This window comes from Sprattus sprattus (genome assembly GCF_963457725.1).
Source record: "Sprattus sprattus genome assembly, chromosome: 3".
Taxonomy (NCBI): Eukaryota; Metazoa; Chordata; class Actinopteri; order Clupeiformes; family Clupeidae; genus Sprattus; species Sprattus sprattus.
In genome coordinates, this window is record NC_137922.1 from 8994603 (window position 1) to 9019891 (window position 25289).

Below are 25289 nucleotides of genomic sequence, written 5' to 3' on the forward strand. Positions count from 1 at the left end.
CAAGGAGTGTACTGAGGCAATCAAAACACGCAACAAATCATTTAGGGCAGACATGGGCAAAGTACAGCCCTTTGGGCTTTTTAATCTGGCCCACCAAACTTTTCCAAATATTAGTAGTATTAAATTCAATTTACCTTTTCCTTGTAGTGCCCCCATTTCCCCGCTAGATAGCGCATGATCTCGCAATGCATGTGTGGGCCAAAGCAAGCTAGATATTCCCACGGGTGGTGTTCGGCCGTAGCCACCGAGGCCACAGGCTGAGTGGCGTAGGCAACAACACCCATGGGATTATCCCTTACCTACCCCACTCCCACGAGTGCTATATTGCTTTTATAAAACAATTCTACCATCAACAAATTAACATTTCTACTATTATCCCTGACATACTAGTAAGCAAATTAACTGCACTAGGCCTCTCCCCCTCCATCTGCACCTGGATAAAGGACTTCCTCACAAACCACCCACAAACTGTAAAACTCCCCACCCACCTCTCCTCCACCATCATGCTTAGCACTGGCTCTCCACAAGGCTGTGTACTGAGCCCACTACTGTAATCCTTGTACACTCATGACTGTACTCCAACCCATCCCACCAACCCCATCATTAAATTAAATTAAGACACCACCGTGATCGGGCTCATAACAGAAGACGACGAATCAGCGTACAGAGATGAGGTTCAGAAACGGTCAGTTTGGTGCTCAGACAACAATCTTTCACTGAACACCACAAAAACTAAAGAATTAATTCTGGACTATAGAAGGCAAAGTGCAAAGTCTCACCCAGGCCACCACCTGTTTACTCTCCTACCTTCAGGCAGACGGTACAGATCCTTTAGAGCAAGGACCACACATCTTAGAAACAGTTTTTTTCTCCTACGGCCATCAGAACACTAAATACAGTCATGCACTAAACTTCACTTTATTGATTGCAAGTCACACATACCATCTCTGTATTTCTGTATTTCTTATTCTGTGTACTGGTGTTGTATATATTGTATATAAGTATATATATTCTGTTATGCTGTGTGCTGTTGCTGTATATATTGTATGATAATATATACATAGGTACTTTAATATATTCCACGGCGCTTTGTTGCACACTTAATATTTATATATATTTTATGCTATTCCTACCGTTTTTAAGAAATGCAATATTGTTGTGTTATATGTTGTTGTTGTGTTATATGTTGTCCCTCGTCCCACCAACAGGAGAAGCACTCCAAATTTCGTTGTATGTAAATACAATGACAATAAAGGCTTTTCTATTCTATTCTATTCTATATATATATATTTGAATGTTTATATTGTTAAGACCACATGGCTCGATGTGGAGGTAACATAAATGGGGAGACCACACAGAGTTAAGTTTTAAAGCAAAAGATAATTTATTAACTGATTAAATGAAAATACTTACAAAAGGTCAGTAAATGAGAGGCAAGAGAAAGTTAAGTTCAATGTCGTGCAGATCAGCATAGTGTATGTGTAGGGGTTAAATGGAACAAAAGAGAGGACTAAAGAACCGGTGCTGCAGGCCATCCAAGAGCATAGATATCTATAATAAAGGCTAGATAAGTTGCCCGCGTTGCTGGCCGACGGAGTCAAATGTCCGCACAATTCGGCCATTTTGAGACGGAATAGCTCGCTTAGATAGGTGCCATGAATACACATGCACAAGCTATTTATGTAAAATCAATAGGCTACTAAAACTCAGCATACAGAATGGCAACAGGAGATAAATGTATACTTTTATTATCAACTTTTTAAAAGCAATATTACAGATATAATAAAATACAGGTGATCCCACGGGATCTCGTTTCAAGGGAACGTTCAATAGAACAGACTGCACAACATTCTGGCATCTTCATTGGCAATAAAGTCAGCAATTTCCTGTGGAAATCATAATGTAGATGTTTAACAAACCAACCCGATTGGAAATCATGTGCAACTTCAGTTTTATTATGTGCAACTTAAGTTGTATTGAAAAGAAAGAACAATTATGCCTCGCCAATTGATGTAAAATGATTGAAACACAATAGCCGTGATACACAATAAAGCTGCACATTTCAACATGTTCAAGCATCGAGAATTATTACCAAGGTAATGACGTTTGTAAATCAAGTAATTTGTAAATCCGTCAAGATTTCCGCGAGGTATGAGTGTAAACGATTGTGAAGATCACTGACGATACCTAACGTACCACTGATCCCTCCCGGAACTATAGGCTAGGTGCACGAAAATGCTCAGTGTGGGCTGTTTGTTTCCTGTTTAGCCAGGTGTATTTGAACCTGCCGCTATTCTGAATGTAATTAGCGTCTACACGGACCTGGTTGGGTGTTGCACCTAGTGAATCAGCGATACGATAAAGAAGGACGTGTAGACACTAATTACATTCAGAATAGTGGCATGTTAGACGCTAATTACATTCAGAATAGCGGCAGGTTCAAATACACCTGGCTAAACAGGAAACAAACAGCCCACACTGAGCATTTTCGTGCACCCAGCCTATTCCGTCCTTAAAATGGCCTCCTGTGCGGACATTCACGAGTCCGTCGTTGCACCATACATGTCCTATATGATGTCTGTGAGTCTGTTCCGTGTCGACCCCTTTGCACTAACCCCTGTAATACAGGGACCTGTAGTACAGGGCCCTGACATCTACAGTGCACTCCTCATCGCTCAGGGGGTGCTTTATCAAATAGAAGCACCTGGTGGAAGTGACGGACGCAAATCTGCTCGCGATTCCCGGGGAAACTAAATAGCCAGCTATCTTGCATAACTGCCATGCAATTCTAATGGTAATGCTACCTAACTTGGTATGCTAACTGTCGGTAGCCTATACATCGTGAAATCAACCAAAACACTGATGTCACTGGCTTTAATGTTAGTAGTACATTTAATATCAGTACAGTTGTTTAACACTGTCCAATGACTGACATAGCCATCTGTCGTTTATTTAGATGCACCTTTTTTCGGACTAGCCACAGGCACTGGGTGGGGGAATAGCCCGATAGCTTAGCATATCTGCCATGCAATTCTAATGGTAATGCTACCTAGCTTGGTATGCTAACTGTCGGTAGCCTATACATCGTGAAATCAACCAAAATACTGATGTCACTGGCTTTAATTTGATAATGGCATGTTAGTAGTACATTTAATATCAGTACAGTTGTTTAATAACTACATTTACGGTCTGTAGCCTGGTTATCTACAGCCTCTGCCACCTTAGCCACCGTTATATGGAATCAGATCAATGCCATAAATATTTTGTAATCTGTAATATAGATTTTGTATCTGTAATATAGATTTTGTATCTGTGAAACCATCTACACTTTCAAAACCTATCTACACTTTCAAAAACTATCTTCACTTTCAAAATCTATCTGCAGATATGGATTTCAAATACGAAATGTATCTACACTTTCAAAAACTATCTACACTTTCAAAAACTATCTTCACTTTCAAAATCTATCTGCAGATACGGATTTCAGTTACGCATTACGGATAGGGATACGGATTTCTGTTACAAATTACAAAATCTTTTTGGCACTGTCTTTACTTCCTTTCTAAAGAGCCAATCAGCACTTTTGGCAGCTTTTCTAAAGCGCCAATCAACACATTGTATCCTGTACTGACTAGCCAATCAGCGGCGCTATTTGCTGGTAACTGGGAAAGTTGAGTGAAACGGTGTATGCCCTGCAGCAGTCATGGATCAGAGACAGAGAAATGGCACAAGTAAGAAGTTCTATATTTGGAGTTGTTAATAAAGTCATTGTAAAACGCACAATCATAGTCAGTGGTTTTCACTCCACACGTTGTTCCACCTGTTTCAAAGATCCTTGTCGTTGTATGGAAGATATTAGGATCTTCTTTGGTAGCTAACGAAAGCTAACGTTAGCATTTTCGTGACCGATCTCCTATTCACATTTAATTAAGTAAACCATGAACAGTATTCATATGACCCATTATCAAGATGAGAACATTTAGCAGACAGACTGCTATTGTCTTGTTCTCCAGACACATGCAAAGTGATGGTGGGGGTAAACGTTTTATTTATTTTTTGTGGAAGCGAGTTTTCTAGCGTCTCAGTGGAAGAGATATATGAGACCAATTTCTTAGTTACAATGCGTTCTGCAGCCAAGCGATCTCTGAATCGCCAGAGCCTAAGATTAACTAAATAGTACAGGTGTTCATCAGCCCTTTGGGCCAGACATAAGGCATGCTTGTTTAACTTCCCGCACGGCGTTCGTACACTGGGGGTGACCCCAGATCTCTCCCTAGGCAGAGCGGTGGCAGATTTAGGTTATAACTATTGAATAATGAGCGGGCCAGCAGTTGCCAGCAAGCTAGCGTGATTGGCTAGTCAGTACAGGATACAATGTGTTGATTGGCGCTTTAGAAAATCTGCCAAAAGCGCTGATTGGCTCTTTAGAAAGGCTGTAAAAACAGTGCCAAAAAGATTTTGTAATTCGTAACAGAAATCCGTATCCCTATCCGTAATGCGTAACTGAAATCCGTATCTGCAGATAGATTTTTGAAAGTGAAGATACATTTCGTATTTTAAATCTGTATCTGCAAATACATTTTGTAAGTGAAGATAGTTTTTGAAAGTGTAGATACATTTCGTATTTGAAATCCGCATCTGTAGATAGGTTTTGAAAGTGTAGATGGTTTCACAGATACTAAATCTATGTTACAGATACAAAATCTATATTACAGATTACAAAATATTTATGGCATTGATCTGATTCCATATATTTAGAGGGAGATCTATCCCTGTTTTGGTTGAGGGAAATAATGTGGCAAACTCAGCAAAGGATAAGGCGGAGCTATTGAAGAATGTATTTGCCAAAGCGCATAGTACAGGCAACCTGGAAGAACAGTCGGTGGAGCGCAGACAAACAACCCTGATAGAGTGGGGAAATGTATGTGAAAGGCAAAGAGAATGCAACAGTGTTATGGATAGGGATATCATATTATTCGAGCTTAAATGTGCCCTCATCAATACCTCCAATACTGCACCAGGTCAAGATGAAGTGTGCTACATAATGATGAAGCATGTATCTGATAAAGTGCTTGAAAAGGTGGTGGAAGTTTTTAATAGAATATGGTCAGAAGGAAAGGTGCCAGATGTGTGGAAGCATTCACTTGTCATCCCAATAGCCAAGCCAGGGAAAGACCCTTCAAAGGCAACTAGCTACAGGCCTATTGCTCTCACCACGAATATGTGTAAACTGATGGAGAGAATACTTGTTAATAGATTAACATACTTTATGGAAAGCAAAGGTCTGTTTGCAGGATACCAAAGTGGGTTTAGGAAGGGGAGGTCTACACTGGATGCCATGATTAGGCTCGAGACAGACATTAGGAAAGCCTTAGCAATGAAAGAGGTTCTAGTGGCTGTCCTTTTTGACATTGAGGGCCTGATTTACTAACATGTGACCGCTGCTTAATCTGCGATCGCACATTAATGCACGGTGTTTTCGCGCATTTTCCGTGGTATTTATCAAACCACGTCTGCGCTGGGCACTGTGTGCTTACTCCGCCCTTTAAAGGGCCTGATTTACTAACATTGATTTGCGAACGCAGCTTATTCTGCGCCTTTGCCAGGCGTACATTAACGCACGGCGCATTTCCCGTGATATTTATCAAGCCAGATCAGCGCTGGGCAATCATTATTTAGCGCACCGTTAAAAGACTGGAGAAATTGCCTGCAAGTTACCGCCACAATGGAGATTCGAGGAAGAAAAAACTAAGGTTCAGCGAAGAGGATATAGATATATTGGTTCACGTAGATGGCACTATTCCGGAAGATAAAACTGTCATGGACAGACCACTACCACGTACGTAATGGTCATGTTGGCATCACATATGACCTGGACATTCATTGAATATGTGTGCTTTCTGTTTCGTTAAACGTGTTCGTGGATTGAAGATGGGACTGTTTGCATGTGGGTGCGATGAATGGCTCCAATTCAATGTAACGAATTATACAGCCAATAGTAATTGCGTCAACAAACCCATCACCTGCTGCGCTAGCCAAAAGTGTATCCTGTTTGCTGAGTGGATGCATGAACGGCCCCGGCATAACAGCTTATACTTCAATGTAACGCACAATACAGCCAAGACATTCCTCTTTAGTGCATGCTATAGCCAAAAGTAATTGCGTCAACAAACCCATCACCTGCTCCGCTAGCCAAAAGTGTATCCTGTTTGCTGAGTGGATGCATGTACGGCCCCGGCATAACAGCTTATACTTCAATGTAACGAACAATACTGCCTCTCGGTTTGTCCACACCATCATCTCACCGTCTCAAACATTGCCGAGTGGATGAATATGTGTGCTTTCTGTTTCGTTAAACGTGTTCGTGGATTGAAGATGGGACTGTTTGCATGTGGGTGCGATGAATGGCTCCAATTCAATGTAACGAATTATACAGCCAATAGTAATTGCGTCAACAAACCCATCACCTGCTGCGCTAGCCAAAAGTGTATCCTGTTTGCTGAGTGGATGCATGAACGGCCCCGGCATAACAGCTTATACTTCAATGTAACGCACAATACAGCCAAGACATTCCTCTTTAGTGCATGCTATAGCCAAAAGTAATTGCGTCAACAAACCCATCACCTGCTCCGCTAGCCAAAAGTGTATCCTGTTTGCTGAGTGGATGCATGTACGGCCCCGGCATAACAGCTTATACTTCAATGTAACGAACAATACTGCCTCTCGGTTTGTCCACACCATCATCTCACCGTCTCAAACATTGCCGAGTGGATGCATGTACGGCCCCGGCATAAATAAATAAAACTTAAGAAGAACAATAGTGTGTTTGCAAGCACACTAACAATATATGCCAGCACTACTACATACTGTATATCTTCTCCCTTTCTCTCTCTCTCTCCTTCCATATCATATTGCTTTTGCCTATAATAACACTGATAAAATAGCCATATTGCCTACTGTTAAATCTACTACCCAAATGCATCTCCCTATCGGTCTCTTAAATTTTTGTCTACTAACATAAATGTTCTCTCTCCCCTATAGCATGTTCCAATCGCTGATGGAAGTGGAACTATCGCTCCTCACCCCCACCACTCTGCACGTAGTCTCTCTACCTGGTCTACCTGGAGAAACCCTCGGCCAATCGCACCCACCGCCACTGCATTGCCGTACACCCACTCTACCCAATACCCTAGGCTAGCATTTATATACAATATACATTATTGCCTCCACCGAAATGTTTCTCTGTCCCTACATCCCTTACCCCTGTAACAGTAACCCTATTGGCACAGTAATCTGGTCTTGCCTGTATCATGTAGGCCTATTTAACCCCTGTTGCTTCCTTTCCCCTTCTGCCAGACAACCTTTCCCCTTCCCCCCGTCCTACCTTCCTGTCTCCACCCGGCCGACCTCAAGCAGATGGGTCCCCCCTTATGTGCCGTGGTCCTGCTTAAGGTTTCTTCCTGCCCAACAGGGAGTTTTTCCTTGCCCCTGTTGCCGTTGTGCATGCACTAAGGGGGTTCAGGCTCTGGGCTCTGTTAAGCGCCTAGAGGCAATTGTATTGTTATGGCGCTATACAAATAAAATTGAATTGAATTGAAAAAATTGAATTACGTTTGGAAAGTTTAATTTCAGCTATCGTAGTGGGGAAATGTATATTGACCAGTGCGCCGTAGCGCCGTCGAGTACCTGGGTGAATATTTGGCTGAGTGAAGGCTTGTAAGGGTTTCAGTTGAACTTGTGGAGCCAAACGCACGACACAGAGACAGGGGTAAGTGCAATTCAATTCTTTACTGTATTGTTCATAGGCAGTCCATAAACACGTTATATTCCAAATAACAACAACAGCGGCAGAGTTCGTTGTCAGTTCGGTCAAGGTTCGGTACACAGGCAGGCAGTCGATGGTGGTGCAGGGTATCCAGGAAGGGAAAGGCAGAGTCGTAATCCGTTTAGCAGGCAGAGTAGTCGGTACACACGCAGGCAGTCCAAGACGGGCAGAGTAGCCTATCCAAAAGGGGAAGAGGCAAAGACGTAATCCGTAAGACAGGCAAGGGTCGGCAACAGGAGATCAATAAACATGGGAAACCGCTGGAACTCTAGAGACATAAAGAAACTATGACGAACTGGCAACGAGGGACAGGGACACACAGACTATATACACACAAGGTGATGAGGGACAGGTGACGACAATCATGACGGGACAAACAATCAACGAGGCGGAGCCCACACAAGGGTAGGGCGTGACGTGTCTGAAACGAGAGGAGAGATGAGTAAACAAACACAACACAGAACATAGATAATGACAATACAGGGGAACATAAACTATCTCACATGACGGGACTTGACAAGGCTGAGATATACCAACTGCTGATGCTATAACTGTTTGAAATGATCCGATGCCAATATTTGCAATGTTGTCCAGAGTTTACCAACTGATTGAATGGAATGTGATCTCCGGTTGGAGGATTCGATGTGGTCTCCGATCTGGTTCAGTAGGCTAATTGAAGTGTTGTGTGGCTGGTTAACCTGTACCGTCTAATGATTTGTGGTTCGCTTTAAAACTGAAAATGTGTTAGACGAGTTGAAAAAAGTATTTCTGTGCGCTGTCTTCTTTCTTCGCCTTGCTCTTATCACTGCTGCCATATCAACGTTTTCAGACTCAATGGAAATGCGCTTCCTGGTTAAGACGTGCTTTTATGAGGCGGAGAATTAGCGCGAAAATCAGAGACGTGCGTTGGCCAGAGACGTGCGCTGGCAGTTTAGTAAATACCACGCAATACATCATTAGGCGCACTCCTCCCATTAAAGTGCGCTTCACGCCTACATTACCACCCACGTCTCCTTGCCATCCCACCTGTTGGCAGGTACACACCCTCAAAGCGTTATATGCGACTCTATTCAAATGCGCCCCCTTAAATACCGTTCTTAACTTAGAAACTTAATTCAAACGTTGGCATGTAGGCCTTGTAAAGGACACTTATGCTATGTATTTCACTTTTCTAAACTTTATACTTTTTAAGATATTAAATAAAAACCAATACAAATTTTCCCATTGACTTACAATGGGCCATTATGACATCATAATAGGGTCATTATACTGGCTTGCACCTGTGCTTCACTGACACCTGCGCCAAGGTTCCAAGGCTCCTCTTCTCTCTGTCCCTCTCCATTCAACTGTATAACTAGGAATATTAAGAGACACCTTCCATTCTCTACTTTCTCTCTATCCCTCTCACTCTACTTTCTCTCACACTCCATCTCTGTGCTTTACTCCATTTTCTCTCAGTCTTTAATTTTTTCCCTTTTTACTCTCTCTTTACTGTCTTTATACAAAGCCACTTTTGTTTACTCTTCTTTCCTTTCATCTTTCTTTCTTCCACTCTTCTTTCTCTCTATCCCTCTCACTCTACTTTCTCTCACACTCCATCTCTGTGCTTTACTCCATTTTCTCTCAGTCTTTCAATTTTTTCCCTTTTTACTCTCTCTTTACTGTCTTTATACAAAGCCACTTTTGTTTACTCTTCTTTCCTTTCTTCTTTCTTTCTTCCACTCTTCTTTCGTTTCTTCTTCCACTCTTCTTTCCTTCTTCCACTCTTCTTTCCTTTCTTCTTCCACTCTTCTTTCTTCTTTTACTCTTCTTTCCTACTTTTACTCTTCTTTCCTTTTTTCTTTCCTTCTTTCACTCTTCTTTTCTTCTTTCCTTCTTCCACTCTCCTTTCCTTTCTACACTCTTCCTTTCTTCTTTTACTCTCCTTTCCTTTCTTCTTTCACTCTTTTATTCTTCATTTCTTAACTTTTGCATTTCATGCACTGGTATTTCCTTCAGGAAATTTTTTAATTTGTGTGTGAAAAGTCCGTCTGTGCGGCCCAAAATAATAATACATTTAACGAAATGATAATAATTTAGATCTACCTTGGTCGGTCACATGATCCACAACGTGCCCTCACTCTGCCCTGACGTGCCCTGCTGCTAGTCGCTAAGCTGCTGCAGAAGGCCACTAGATAGATACAGGGCTGTGAAAACGAAGAAGACCCACTAATCAACTGGGCCGGTGAGTAGGTTCTGCAGCAGTATTCGTTTGTGCACGGTGTATCTTGCAAGATGACTGAATACTATGTAACTCCTTTGCCCTTAGGAATAGGGTTAGGGTTAGCGATTATACCTTAGAAAAACAGCTTTTTAAAAATGTGCCGCTATTGACATACAGTGGGAAATTAGCGTGTTGCTACTGGGGTCTGAGAGCCACCGGGTAACTACTCTCTGCCTGACTAGCGAGTAACTTATTTGCCGTCTTGCTTTGTCTTATGTTGCACTTGCTTGATGTTTGACTGTGTTAGGAAAGTTGTTGACTAACTAGTTTGTCATATTGTCAAAGTAAGCTAATTAATAATGTTCCCCTTTCAGTTACAGTTATACAGTACGAATACATGTCTGTTATATACAGGATGAAACAATTAATGTTGAACAACACTTGGTTGCATTTGGTTTTACTGAGATTAGAAAACGAAAATAAAGCTGTGAAATGAAAATAAAGAGATTTTTGTCCTCTAATTTGATTAAAACTGAAAAGCATGGACTCCAGTAAGAGTAGTCAGAGTTAAACAGTCCAGTGTCTAATGGTGATGTAAATGTTATCTAATACATTATCTTCATATGTCCTAAATTAATGCACAGCTTGAATTATGGCTTTGAATGAGCAACTTGTTTTCAAGCTGCAGCCTCTCTCAGCAAGTAGTCTCCTCCAAACTGTCAGCAGTATGGCGGGTCAGTCACAGTGAGCCACTTTCAATGTTAGTTATCTTTGCATCTTGTCATGATCACATAACACTTGTTTAATCTGCCACTATCTCTCCTGTGCTCTTTTTAGTATCTACACTATCACATCAGTACAGCCACCTCCAGCAATATCAGCAGCAGCAGCCTCCTCACCAACCCCCTCAACAGAAGCTGTTCTATGTACCCATGAGGTAAAACAGACTAATTTTGCTTTGCACTGACCTCTAACAAATAAAGGAGTATGTACAACGATATGGTATGTTGTGATTCCTTGCTACATTCTTTATGAATATGGGTTGCTACAATTCAAGGTATGCTTTTGTATCGTGTTACAAATCCGTGCTACATGTGCCCCCTTTTTAACTTTGAGCACCTGCCCCTCCAAAGGTCTCTGCACGGCCCTGCCCAACACACACAAGCGCACGCATGCAAGAACACACACACGCACGCACACACTCACACACGCACATCCTCCACCAGCCGCCAGGTGCTCACCTCTTCTTCACACTCACACAGTGTGTGTGTGTTGTCAGCCAAAGCCAATACCACACAGGCACAGGCTGTTTTGTCTCCATCATGTCTCTTCTAAAGCATATGCACAGTAGCTCACAGACACAGGAAGACAAGCAGACTGAAATACACACACACATGCACAAAACACACACTGAAACAAAGACATACACACACAGACAACCACAAACACACACACAGTCACACACTGTGATTTTCCTCAATCTGTCCCTCTTTTATTTTCAAACATCTGGAATGTGACCGCTGCTTTGTGAGCCAGTCTACTTGGACTAGAAACCTCCACCGATGATTTGACATCCATGCACGTCCAGTCCACACACACACACACACACACACACACACACACACACACACACACACAGACACACATAGGGCTGGGCGATAAAACGATAAAAATAATCGCGATAATGACTTCCCTCGATAAAGCTATCGTAACATTAATTCATTTTCAATAATATCAATAATGACGATAGAGAATAATTAGGAACAGCAGTCCATTTAATTTCTGCGATGCAGCAGGAAGTTGCGGAGAAATGGTATCAGGGTGGCCGTGTAGGCTATTTCGCAATCATCTGATCTGACATATTGTGAAAGAACCGATTAGCCTTGCTTTTTACAGCCACCGCAGACTGACCACGGGAGGACAGCAGACACCATTAGAGAGAGCTCATCCTTTTGCAGTGTCTGTACTGGTGCTTGGGCCACCAGTTCACATTTTCGGGGTCGTCTGAGGGAAAGTTCTCACCAACCAATGAGGGGGCGCGTACCGCAACCGCCTGGGAATGCTACACGAGGAACTAGCATGAGCTCCCCATATCAGCTAATCTGTGACGTAACATCGTAGCACACTGGAGCTCATGTTGGCGTGTCGTAGTTGATTTTTCTGTGCTAGGTTAAGCAGCCTTTTTCATCACGTATAGACCTGGCACTAACAAACGAAAGGGTGTTCATTTATCTCTGGCTGTCTGGGATGTATGAATGGATAGTTGACGGAATATCATCGCTCTTCGTGCCTTTTTCTGGAGGGAAATCAAGGAGTTGGCCTAAGAACTGCGGTTTATCAGAAACGGCACGGACTCCTGACCAGCAAATACTGGAGAATTGTAATAACAGGCCACCAAAACGCAATTATCAGAGGTCAGTGTCCGCGAACTTGGTTGATAGACGGTTTAGTTAGATTGGACACTCTAACCCATAACCATTCTTTACTCTGTTCTGCACTGTGTGCCAGTTAGCTCATATGAAGAGTACTCTGTAACGTTAGCTTCGGTAACGTTAGCCAGCTAGCTAGCAAGGTAAGTTAATTGAGCCAATTAGTTGCTAACGATAAACTTGGTCCAGTGGTTGAGAAGCTAGGTAGGTTAACTCGCTAATGCTTACAATAACATCAACTGTATCTACCCAAGTGATACCACTTAAACGTGTTTAAGCCTGTTTATAGCTCACTAGCAAGTTGTTTTCAATGCAGTCATAGCTACAACATAATATAGTTGGTTTTGCAACAAAGTCTTTCTTTGTTTTGATCTATGTAACGTTAGCTAGCCATCTAGCTAAAGTGATCATAGGGAAAAACGTTAACGTGATCCTAGCTTTAAAAGCTACCGTTATCAATACATAACATGTTAACCATTTGTGAATGGGACGTAACGAAAACTTACGAGCTAGTTACTTAGAATAACTCAGTTAATCTAACTCTAGCTCACTGGACTTCTATGTTTAGCTGACTCTTCAGTTGGCAGAACATGACACGTTAAGTTCACACGTTCATATTAAGAAATATCGCATAGTTAGAGGACGCCTTTTAGTAGCCAGGTCAGGAAACTGTTGGCTACTGTGTATCTTTCTTCAGTGTTGTCTGCGAATGCTTGTTTCCTTGTTGCAGTGTCCACTCTCCCGAGGGCACGCCAGAACCAGTGGAAATCAAAAGACCAAGGAGAGGTAGACTAACCAGGGCCTTGCTTCCTTATTAGGCTAACTGTGGCAATTTGTAGATGAATACATAGTCAGAGGTGTATGGTTAACAGTCACTTTCTGTTCTTTTTTTTAAGTGTAATTTCGTATCAGAGCTTTGACACTGTTATTTAAATGATGGCTTTAGCTGTTGAACTATCTGCCCAACTCTTCTAACTTATTTCGTTCTTTGTGACCAGATGCAATTTTAAACACTGTTAAGAAAACCCTGGCAGGAGTTGCTGGCTTTCTCCGTCTGCGGCACCCGAAACCCAGCCTTCACCATGACCAGCACTCCTATAAGAGAGCCCCGGTATGATTCAGCCCTCTATTTCAAAGACTGGAAGTGCTGGAAATATCAATAGATCCCTAGTTACTAGGCCTGTCTATTGACATGTTTGCTTGTTTTGCAGCTGCAGCCTGTTGCCCTGGTGGGTATAGATGAAATTCCAAGCAGTAACATGAGCATGTGGATTTCGAATGGGAATGTGAAAATGGGTAGGTGTACCTAAGAGCATCAACATTCGCTGTGACCTTATCAGTGGTAAATAGAATAGACAGATTTTTTTCTTCAAATTCAGCCCATTTTGTAAAATGCTGACTTGTTTGTTGTTCTCAGACAAACTGAGAGAGGGAGGGAACACTGGCCAAGAGAAGACGGTGTCTGCCTTTGGCCAAAGCCCCTTGCCTCTGAACAGGAAGCAAGAGTAAGTAGCGACTTTGTGTCTTATTCTCCTCAACTAATTTGTCTTTTCTTTGATATTGAAAACCACAAAACTGATAACCTGGGAGGTGCCTGTGTTTGAATTAACAATTCCAAAGTGTATGCACTCTCTTTTGTAAGGATCACCTGTTTTTATAATGTACCCATGGATGTAATACTCTTTTGACGCTCTGCCAACATCATTGTATATACAGTGTGTGTCCTTACTCTGTATTCGTCTAAGTGCCGCTTCTTCACGTCTTCCAAGCAGCAGTGGAGCAATGGTGTTTCGGGGAGCTCAGGACAGGACCCAGCGGAGATCACTGCAGCTCCTCCCTGCCCGTCCTGCTGTGCCTGTTAGCACTGCGTCCCCTGACCTGGCCAGCCGTCCCTACAAGCCCTGCTTGGCCGTGGAGGAGGTGAGTGTGGAGTCACCGAGTTGGGGGGGGTGCAACATGTTTGGCACGAGTCAGTTTCATGCACCAGGTTCCATATAAATGTCATAAGTCATATCTTACATCTGAAGTAAATATCTGACAGTATATTTGTCATTTTATACTAGATAATCTTAATTAGATGTAAGGTAAATAATTGATAATCCATAAAAGTATTTCTATCAATTGATTCTTAGTGTAGTTGTCATGATTACTGCAGATAGCATACAGAGATTATTGCAGATAACATGCAACATATCAACAAATAGACTTTTAAGAGAGAAATGTAGAGAATAAATGTGCCAGAGAATGTATTCGCATGTTTTACTTTGTTCTTGTTGTTCTTGAAGATACAGGGACATTCACTGACTGTTTGTGCTTCAGGCCCTTAAAGAAAGTGACCGGGAGCAGTACTTGAGACTGGTGGAGATGGTGTCAGAGAAGTACAGCAAAAACAGACCTCTCCCCTTTGCCAAGATGAAACCTCTGATGTGAGCACCTCACTACCCATTTCAAATTGAAACCTATTAGGCCTCGTAGCCCGGCTGCACACATGCCTCAGGTTTGAAGCTGTGTTGTAAAATTTGAGAAACTTTTTTTTCTAAAGGACGTCTCTTCCTCTGGATGGATGCAAACAAACCGTCTTTGGCAGGACCTGTGATCCGAGAAGCATAAAGCCTGGCTCCCTCAGAGGTACAAGAGGAGAGTGTGCCCTCATCGAACACTCAGATTGAGATTTGTGCCGGATACAGGCCAGAACTAGAACTTGTTTTGAGTCCACAGCTATTTGTGTTTAGCCTGAAACCCGATCAAAGGGGTATTCCAAGGAGGTGGTTTAGTGACAAACCTGGCTAAGTGAAGTCAGAGTAAGTAGTAAACCTCTTAATAGGAGAGCTATATGGCGTTTCTTTGCTAGGAGAATAAAGGCAAGGCAATTTTATTTATATAGCGCATGTGCAACTCAAAGCCATAGGGCTGTTCTGTTAGGATGTTTACCACCTGCTCTGAGTGAAATTAGCCAGGTTTGTCACTAAACCACAGTCTTGGAATACCCCCCTGGCGTTTCAGGGCCTACTTTCTTGAAAGTGTCATTGAGCAACTACTGTTGAATGTTAAGTGATAGGGACACCTCATCATGGTGTATACTACCTATTAGTTACTGGGTGGTTGCCTAATAATGCTAATGATGCTTTTCCACAACCCTGCTCCAGTTTATTCACCAAGTTATAACTTTTAAAGTTGTCATCCTGAACTTCTGTAGGCCTGCTAAATGGTCCTCTTTCCTACCCCCTCAGCCAACCCCAGCGTCTCTGTGTGGAGGGATGTGTCTTCAAGTAAACAGACTAAAGACAGGTAATTCACTCCGCCACCTTGGCTTCTTCCAAAGTCTCAGTGTGACGGGCCGAGCCTCGGTTGCCGTCAAAAATGTGGGTTTGGCCCAAAAAGCTCAGAGACAGAGTGAGGGTTCAAATATCTTTTAAACATCCTGAAGAACTGCTAAGCCTCTTAATTATAAGAATATATCACCTGCTAAGCCTCTATCTGTAGAGGACAACAATCAGCAGTAAAATCAATAAAAAGAACCTGCGAAGAGCAGAGGACAACAATCAGCTGTAAAACAGTATACAGCGGAACACATACCTGACGAGACTAGACTAACTGAACTAGACAGAACAATGAACATGTATACCTGGCGGCCAGCACCATTTCCACACACTGGGGTAGACACAAAAACCAAACAATACAACATGACAAAACAGACCCTGAGACAAACATAGTTTTTTGTCACGATCATCAATCAAAGAAATAACTGACATAAATAAATTATGTATCAAAGGTTTGTTAAAAACCACCTTATCCCAGAGGTCTGGCCCAGATCATTTTTGGTGTCCCCCCTGCCAGTCTGGGCAATAAGCAGTTTCACTGAGGTAGGATCCAATTGTAATCAGTGGTATGAGTGCTTGTGTGTGTGTGCTTGTGTGTGCAAACCATGTCTGTTGGGTGCGCTAGTTGTTGCAAATATGGGACAGAAGTGTGCAGTTCATAAAAAAAAAGATAAGGTAAATGTCAGATTTCAATGCATGAAACATCAGCTCACCCTAATCATGGCAACCATTTACTTTTAAGTGCCTTATGCAAATGGTGGACACATTTGAATGAAAGGTGCCCAATGGGTCTTTTTGCATGGCTTTTGTTTGAGTGGGTGGTTGAGGAATGCACCATGCCATAAATATCTTATCTAATTATTTCAATGATTTGAACCCTCCCAGATATGTGTCTGGACCCTTTCACAGTGTATATACATGTCTGCACATGTGCTTTTGTGTACATTTGTTGTTTGCCCTCTTTGTCAGGACCGTGGATGTGGGTCTGAGTAATCCTGTTGAAGAATGCAGAAGCACAGGAGTGGATAAACAGTCCACAAGGAAGGGAACAGTAAGAGAGTCCCAAATCTTCAGTTTCAGTCTCAACTAGTCCCAAAGCGAATCTTGTATGGAAACTGCCTTGTCTGGGAATTCCCCGCCCCCTTCACTGCATTTTATTTGCTCAGTTAGTCTGGCGAACTACGCAATGGCGGTCCACTTCAGTCACGTAATTGGACACTCCTTTAACCAATCAGACCAACGATACTATACAACGATAGGTAATAAAGCAAACACATCTTTTTTCTGTATGAATTGTTCCAGGGAAAGTTTCTGTTCTGTTTTCAAAGAAAACTTGCCTTTGAAATCATCCAGGACAGCCGCGAGAGCAGTATCGAAGTTTTGCTGTGCTTCGGCGGCCCCCATGTCCAATGTTTTCAAACTCTCTTTGCCGTCGCTTTTGTTACGTAGTCGTGGTTAGTTTAAATCCGCCAATGGCGCGCCAGGTAGCCAATAGCCAGTTTGTGATTGGCTCCAAGGATTCTTACAATTCCGAACTAACCTGGTATATACACTGTCAGACCAGCTCTGAAGGCAAAATCAAATTGGCCGGAAGAAGAGGGGCGGGACTTCCCAGACAAGAAACTGCCCCTACTCCAATTTCATCTCTTGCATGATTTATATATAATTATTTTATCCTCTGTTCCCCAACCCCCCCACCCCTCCCCTTGTCAGACAAAAAATAAATGATTTAGTCAAATTAACCTTGACTACAAAATCGAAATACAATGGGCCTCATTCTCGACAGCAGTTGAGAAGACTTTCAGAAGGACTTTTTTTCTGAACTTCGGTGGATTTAGGAAAACTTTGCCATTCTCCATAGTTTTCTCATGTGGGATTTCTTCTGAACTTAAGAAGACTTTCAGAACGCGAAATAGCAGTCGTAACTCTGCCGGAATCTTCCCAAATGCGATTCCTCAAATAACCACAAGATGGTCCCGTCGGCCATCTTGTGGTTATTTGAGGAATGACATTCGAAAAAACTGTCCGTGTTAAAAGGGTTAACGGTTGAATTTAGGGTTTGGGTTTAGTGTAAATAAATAAACACTAAACCCAATCGCGTTAAAATAGCCATAGTGGAATAAAATGGACACATATACATCCTGCAGTACCTCCACGTCTGCACCGGTTAAGAAAGATCTGCGTTTTTTGCTCGCTTTCCGCTTAGACATGACTCGTTACGAGCTGCTTTCATGTGGATTCGGGAGATTCCGACAGGCCACGTGGCTATGGCTGGGTGCCCTAGTAAGGAGCTGGCGGGGCGTGTATGTATGCAAATCCAATGTCACGAGAACGTACATCAATTTAAGAAACTAATCGGAGGGAACACAGCTGAGAGAACTTCGGCTGCTTATGAACGCATTTTCAAGCGTGCAGGAATGCAGCGGAAGCGTTTCCCTTACGTTGTTTTTACTAAGTCGTGTAAGAAACATTTCTGAAGAATTACAGAAAATGATCAAGAATGAGGCCCAATGTTAGCATGTCACACATATTTTCTAGTTTGTTTTTATTTTGCCATACATACCAGTCATTTTGTCTTGAACTAACACATTTGCTCTTTCATTACAATAAAGTGACAGTAAGTCAATTTGTGCACATTGATTTAGGTAGTTAAATTGTTGCAGCCATCTGTATGCTAACCTAAATAGAGCTTATGTGGAGTTCTGTTGTGTTACCTCAACAGCGACATTGCATTGCAGTCCTGAGGTATCAAAAGCCAAATGTAATGGCTTTGGCACTTCGTTTGACTGAACCCCTATTGGATAAATGGGGCTGTGTGAGATATTAAATGATTCCGGGGTCTGTGTTATTCTTGTAGATCCAGACAGTGGATGTGGACCTGTCTGCAGAGGTGGCTGCTCGCCTCAACCTGAAGGACAAGGATCCGGCTCTGCCTGTGCCCACTGGACTCTATAGTCGGCCAGCCTCTCAAGCAGACTTCAGGCAGGCTGAGGAGGAGCTCCCCCGCCTTACCAAGGTCAGCTGAGCTCTCTTGATATGCTATCTGTCTGCTCAGGTATAGGCAATTGTTTTGGGGGACATGCTCTAATGTGGAACTTCCAGAGGGACTTGCTGGGCACAGGACAAATATATTATTCTGTAACTGTTAATAGGTCTGTGTTGGGTGGAGATGCTGTTTTCCTTGCGCTCACTGCAAGGCAGATGCACTAACAGCACCCGTTAGGCTTAATTTTGTCGAAATAGGCACAACATTATGTAAGAACAGACTGCTCAAAGGTAAAGCCGCATTCTGCCTGCCGCAGGAGCGCAGAATGACAAGTTGCATTGTTCTGACTTGTGCATGTGCATTCACTGGGGGGTCGTTTGGAAAGTGGGGGGTCGTGGGTAAAATGATGGGAGGAGAAGCACAGAAGAGACTGATGACGTATTCCACTGCATGGATGAAAACTGCGGGGGACCGCATAGGGGAAACTTCGAGAAAAAACAGAGGTGGCATTCAGAGCACCAGATTTGCTCATCTGTACCATTTTAAAAGTAACATCTATTTTTGTTTGATATCACCTTTTTCACTTCAAGTACGCTATTGATGTAGTTTGTTGAAGTATTATTGTTGTTTTGCATCTGTGTGTGTGTGTGTGTGTGTGTGTGTGATTGGCAGGAGATGCAGATGGAGGTGTGTGCTGCTCTGGCTCATAGGGACCCTAACCTCGTCCTCAGCAGTGCCTTTAAGCTGCGCATCACTCAGAGAGACCTGGGCACCCTGCAAGAAGGCTCCTGGCTCAACGACGAGGTGCGTATCTGTATCTGTAAACACCCCACTCCCTGTGAACATGTTCTCCCTATGTGTATGTGATGTATGTATGTCTAAGTTGCATAAGTGTATAAGCTACTGGATGACCTAAATTTCCACCGGGATTAATGAAGTATCCATCTATCTATCTATCTATCTATCTATCTATCTATCTATCTATCTATCTATCTATCTACACATCCAACCCTGCAGCCAATCAAAATGTCACTGGTATGAAAATTCACAATAACTCCTTTTGAGTAGATGCGACCAGTTTGTGATGGCAGCAAAGTTAAACAATCTTTATTACAGGTTGCAAGTTGTGATCTCAGCTCTTTTCCAAGCGGGTGAGATGCAGGACAGCCCATGCTCATAGTTTTTGTTAGGATTGAGCGTTACTATTTTGTCCTTCAGTGGAAAGTTACAGTGCCTATGTCTTCAGTGCTTGCTTTTCTGAAACCCAAAGGCTGTGGGATACAACTCCAATAACAGAAAAAGCACCTTGGGTTTGAGGATGAGAGCACCGAATTCTAGCCACCTTATATCTCATCCGTGTAATGTTTCAGAGCAGAGAAACACACTCTCTAACTTTGAGTGATATGCAGACTGGGGTCTGTGGGAACATAAAACATGAATTTCCAATACAGTCACCTTGTAAATCGTTTTAAAGATGCTTTGAAGTAGCACGTGTGTATGTGCTCATACACAGTGTTGCCACTCTCAAAAGACTTTCTCTGTGTGTGTGTGTGTCTGTGTGTAAAATATAAATCTATATCCCCCTCCCTCAGGTGATAAACTTCTATCTGAACCTGGTGATGAGTCGCACTGATGAGCAGAAGGGGGCGTGTGGGCGGAGGGTCTACTCCTTCAGCACCTTCTTCTTCCCCAAGGTGCATGGCGGAGGCCACGCGGCCGTGAGGCGCTGGACCAAGGCTGTGGACCTCTTCACATATGACGTCATCCTGGTTCCTCTCCACCTGGGAGTGCACTGGTCTCTCGCTGTGAGTCCATCAGTCACCAGCCAGTCTCTGGATCTCTCACTCACACTAACTCACACTCACTCACTCACTCACTCACACTCACTCACGCTCACTCACTCACACTCACTCACACTCACTCACACTCTCTCACACTCTCTCACTCTCACTCACGTAAGAAAAATCCACAGTTGTTTAAAATGATTACCTCAGTCTTGAAGTTTTGTGTTGACTGATTATTATTAAGAATTTGTTGTGTTTAGATGGAAGGCTTGGCATGACATCCGTTGTTTATTAAAAGAACCCTCTGTTCTGAATTCAGCAGTTGTGTTTGTATGGTGGCTGATAAGGCACTAAATAGTTGTTTTGGTTCTGTCTGCTGAAGGTTGTTGATTTCAAGTCAAAGAGTGTGAAGTCCTATGACTCAATGGGCCAGAGGCATGATGACATCTGCAACCTGATACTGTGAGCTCAGAAGTTATTTTTATTTTATTCTCTCTCTCTCTCGCTCTCTCTCTCTCTCTCTGTCCCTGTATGTGTGTGTATCTCTCTTTTCTGTCTCTCTCGCTCCGTTTTCTGTCTGTCTGTTTCACTCTCTCACTCACTCACTTTTAGGGTTTCCCCTCTGCATAAGTGAATGAGTACATGTGACCCTCTGGGGAATTTAACTATGGTACCAAAATAAGTACCAAGTAAAAGTAAGCCCTTTGTGTATGAGACTTCACCTTGCTGAAATCCCTGTACTGAAGATGTACTGAATACGAGTGTGTTTAATCCCAGGATGTACCTGAAGGAGGAGATGAACGTGAAGAAGGGGAAAGATCTGGATATCACCAAGTGGAGTGTCAGCAGCTTGAAGGCCTCGGTAAGTGTGGACAAAGAAACTGATGTTTTCTAGCATACCTTCTAAGGAGAGTTGACATTGCACATAGTTTACCTGACCTCACTACAGGATTAAAGAATAGAATTGTAAGCATACAGTGCCCTCCGCAATTATTGGCACCCTTAGTGAATATGACCAAAACAGGCTATGAAAAAATATTTCTCTGCTGTTTATCCTCTTGGTCTTTCACTCAAAATATTCTCAAAAATCTTACCTTTTCATTGAAATAAAATTATTGAAAGAAAACATTTTAATTTTACATTAAATAAATATTATTCTCCTAAACAGGTGTGCCACAATTATTGGCACCCCTTAATTTAATGTTTTGAGCAGCCTCCCTTTGCCAAGATAACAGCTCCAAGTCTTCTACTATAATGCGTGATGAGGTTGGTGAACACATGGCACGGATATGAGACCATTCCTACATACAGTATCTCTCCAGATCCTTCAGATTCTACGGTCAACGCTGGTACAATAGGTTTCAGCTCTTTCCACAGATTTTCTATGGGGTTTAGGTCTAGGGACTGTGATGGCCATGGTAAAGCCTTTATTCTGCTGTCAGTGAACCATTTTTGTGTTGATTTTGAGGTGTGCTTCTGATTATTGTCCTGACGGGAGGTCCAACCACAGCCCATTTTAAGCTTCCTAGAGGGGGGCTGTTAGGTTTTCATTTAATATCTGCTGGTATGTGATGGAATCCATGATACCAGGTATCCTAACAAGATGTCGAGGGCCTTCGGAAGAAAAACAGCCCCCCAACATCAGAGATTCGCCACCATACTTCAAAGTGGGTATGGGGTGCTCTTCTGTATGGCTATCTTTCTGTCTATGCCAAACCCACCTTTGATGACAACCTTCTGACAACCCTCAAAAACAACTTGTGGTGATGTAGGTGCAGTCTGATGGTAGTTCTGGAGACTTTCCGACCCTAGGACTTAACTAACCTCTGCAATTATCCAGCTGTGATCCTTGGAGATTCTTTTGCCAGTCGAACCATCCTCCTCACGGTGCGTGGGGTCAATTTACAGATAGGTCCTCTTCCAGGCTGATTCCTTACATCTCCTGTCGCTTTTAACTTCTTAGCTATGGCCCTGATTGTGGAAGTGGGTATTTCCAACTGTTTAGATATTTTCTTATATCCCTAAATCCGGGTTCCAGCAGCTCAACAACTTTTTGGTGCACTTTGACACCGAGTTATTTTGTCTTTCCCATCTTGATGAATGACTTAGGGTATTTGGCCTGTTTCACCTCATATTTACACCTCAGGGAGCAGGAAACCATGTTTGACCACTTAAGAGTTCCTAATCAAACAGGTGAACTCAAAAATGTAAAAATTGACTGCTTATATACTTCAGTTGGATTTGAATTATAGGATTTTCTACGGGTGCCAATAATTGTGGCACCCATGTTTTGGAGAAAAATATTTTATGTAATGTCAAAAAAAAAAATTCTTTCAAGAATTTTACGTCAATGAAAAGGTAAGATTTTTGTGAATATTTTGAGGGATAGACCAAAAAGATAAACAGCAAAGATATATTTTTTCATAGCCTGTTTTGGTCCCATTCACTAAGGGTGCCAATAATTGCGGAGGGCACTGTATGTGTGAAGGTGTAGTAATAATAATAATAATGCATTTTATTTGTAACGCACTCTTAATTCAAAAGAATCTCAGGATGTGTAAAGGATGTTCCACTAGGAACCAACACAAATCATTTTGAAATTGGTCCTTGTTGAAGCATTTTGGAAGCGCTATCTGTAGGTCTTTGTCTAGAATGCCTCCCTTCTGAGGGTTTTTGTAGTGATATTCCTGAGACTCAGCTATGACGGAGAATCTACATATAGTTTGATTTTATCTGTGTGTAGGAGATCCCTCAGCAAAAGAATGGCAGCGACTGTGGAGTCTTTGCCTGCAAATACGCAGACTACATTTCCCGCGGACGACCTTTGACCTTCAGACAGGTGACCCACCGGCCATATGCACATAAAATGATAATGACTGCATTCTCCCGCTTCTAGTTTCATTCTCCTGAAGAATGTTTCATGTTCAGGGAGCTCTGTTGTGCTGTTGATACACACATAGTACCCACGCCTTGGATCCAATCCATACGACTGACTGCGCATGTGAAATGAAACCGTTTACAAACATGAGAGATTTCTGTTGTGTGGAAAATAACGGCTTACCAACTTCTTTGTATCAGCGACATGACTTTTTTTTTTTTCATCTTTTATCCTAGTGTCATATGCCACTCTTCAGAAAGCTGATGATCTGGGAGATTCTCAACCAGCGCTTGTTATAAAAGAAAGACTGAAGAGGATCATTTGGCATCTCCACGCAACCAAAACAGGACCAACTAAACCTCCCCCTTTCCCCTCAGCTTCAGCTTGTGTTCATAACATGGTAGACATGACGACACATGACCCCCACTCCATGCCATAGAACATTGGTAGAAGCACAGCTTGAGTCATGCATTTCTAATGCAAAGTAGATATTTGTTATAGAACATTTGCCATAGCATTATTCCACTGATACTGTATCTGTGATAACTGGACAATCAACATGGCTGTCTGGTCTTATGTCCTGTTAGTGTCTTTTAGTGAGCAGTCAAGCAGTGTTGTTTCTGAAAACCCCTTGGCTCCAAAGAAGTAGGTACCGATACTAAGGTGCAGGACTGTGTACCACATTGGAGAGATCCTAGGTGTTACGATGCAGAAATGAGATGACCTGATTGGAGTGGCCACCTCAAATGATTTTGTTCATGGTGAAAGAAAGTGCCAGATATCTAGACTGAGAGACCAATTCTTATGTTGAAGTGTGTGTGTGTGTGTGTGTGTGTGTGTGTGTGTGTGTGTGTGTGTGTGTGTGTATCAGTGATGTCCAGTAAGGCCTGTGTGTGGTGTCAATCAGGATGTGCTAAATGCCCTGTAATGCGTGACTGAAGTGCCTTAAATGAATTTGTCTCTGTCCACCACACGTGTTATAGGTGTGGCTGTGTCTGCAGAGGTTATGAACTGTCTGGATTTTATCTAGTGTTAAGTGTGTGTTCGTTCTCTGCTGCTCTGCCCAGCATAGTGTATACATGTCCTTCTGACTGTGTATGACATGGCTGTCATATATTTCACACGCATTACCTTTTAAGTAAACTAAAGTCGGGTGGAGAAGTATATAAGTTGTTTACATGCCTTCTCGTTTGATCACAAAAGTCTTGGCTCTTGTATAAAATAGCAGCAGACAGAACTGGATAGGAGAGGATTGCATGCAGTCCTGGAGGAAAGTCAAACCCTGATTATTCTTCCCCATGTCATTGTAACCCCCCCCCCCCCCCCCCATCCATGCAATCCCCCAGAAATGCCCTTAATTTAAAGATCGAAAAGCGTTATTTATTTTGTTATGTTCCTTATTTCTACTTTTGGTTTGGCTTGTAAATAATATAATCAGCTTATGTTGTGTGTGTGTGTGCTTTTTTGTTTTAGAGATGAGAGGATAAAATGAATGTTGAATGCAGCTGAATTCAAACCAGTGAGTCTTCACACTACAGGCTGATCTTAAGTATTTATGGCGCAAAATGCACAGTATGTATCTTTTGTGTCGGCGTAGACCTGTACAGATTGTTGCTCATTATTTTTGTAAGTAATAAAGAACGGGATGAAGCAAGCTGAAATCTTCATTTATTTATTCATTGCCATTGGTTCATATAAGCCAGCCCAGGCAGGTGGTGTGGTATAGCACTTAGCACTAAAACACAAAGGTCATTTGAAGTATTTCACTCACTCAAAATACTGAGTGTATGAGTCATTTTATCTAGCATCCAGGAAATTCTTTGTGCTCGGACCATTTTGCATCAGCAGAGGGCATCATTGGACC

General features: G+C 42.5%; 1 protein-coding gene and 1 pseudogene across 4 annotated transcripts in view; both read left to right on the forward strand.

Moving 5' to 3' along the window:
* The window catches only part of LOC308362612, an 18583-nt pseudogene extending 7619 nt beyond the window's left edge, over window positions 1-10964 (forward strand). Inside the window, exon 3 of the transcript in view lies at window positions 10866-10964. The product of the transcript in view is annotated as an uncharacterized misc_RNA (transcript). The remainder of the gene's footprint in view (window positions 1-10865) is intronic.
* A 1206-nt stretch (window positions 10965-12170) lies between these two features.
* On the forward strand, window positions 12171-25053 carry senp2 (SUMO specific peptidase 2). Of its 3 annotated transcripts, none has more exons than XM_080836045.1 (17): window positions 12171-12442; window positions 13188-13243; window positions 13456-13568; window positions 13669-13753; window positions 13875-13962; window positions 14203-14377; window positions 14777-14883; window positions 15000-15085; window positions 15688-15745; window positions 16747-16828; window positions 18635-18793; window positions 19436-19567; window positions 20356-20568; window positions 20930-21009; window positions 21325-21409; window positions 23291-23386; window positions 23662-25053. In XM_080836045.1, exons 1-17 carry the CDS (start codon window positions 12276-12278, stop codon window positions 23722-23724), a joined length of 1845 nt encoding a protein of 614 aa, XP_080692171.1. In that variant the 5' UTR covers window positions 12171-12275; the 3' UTR covers window positions 23725-25053. The 3 variants fall into 3 exon arrangements, with proteins under 3 accessions (XP_080692171.1, XP_080692172.1, XP_080692173.1); XM_080836046.1 differs by having other exon boundaries at window positions 23294-23386; XM_080836047.1 differs by having other exon boundaries at window positions 14230-14377.
* Window positions 25054-25289: the final 236 nt, after the last annotated feature.

Coding starts and splice junctions, on each gene's coding strand:
- senp2 (XM_080836045.1), top strand. CDS start 12,276: ATGTATGAATGGATAGTTGACGGAATATCATCGCTCTTCGTGCCTTTT. Junction 18,794..19,435: donor AGCTCCCCCGCCTTACCAAG/GTCAGCTGAGCT, acceptor TGTGATTGGCAG/GAGATGCAGATGGAGGTGTG. Junction 20,569..20,929: donor GAGTGCACTGGTCTCTCGCT/GTGAGTCCATCA, acceptor TGTCTGCTGAAG/GTTGTTGATTTCAAGTCAAA.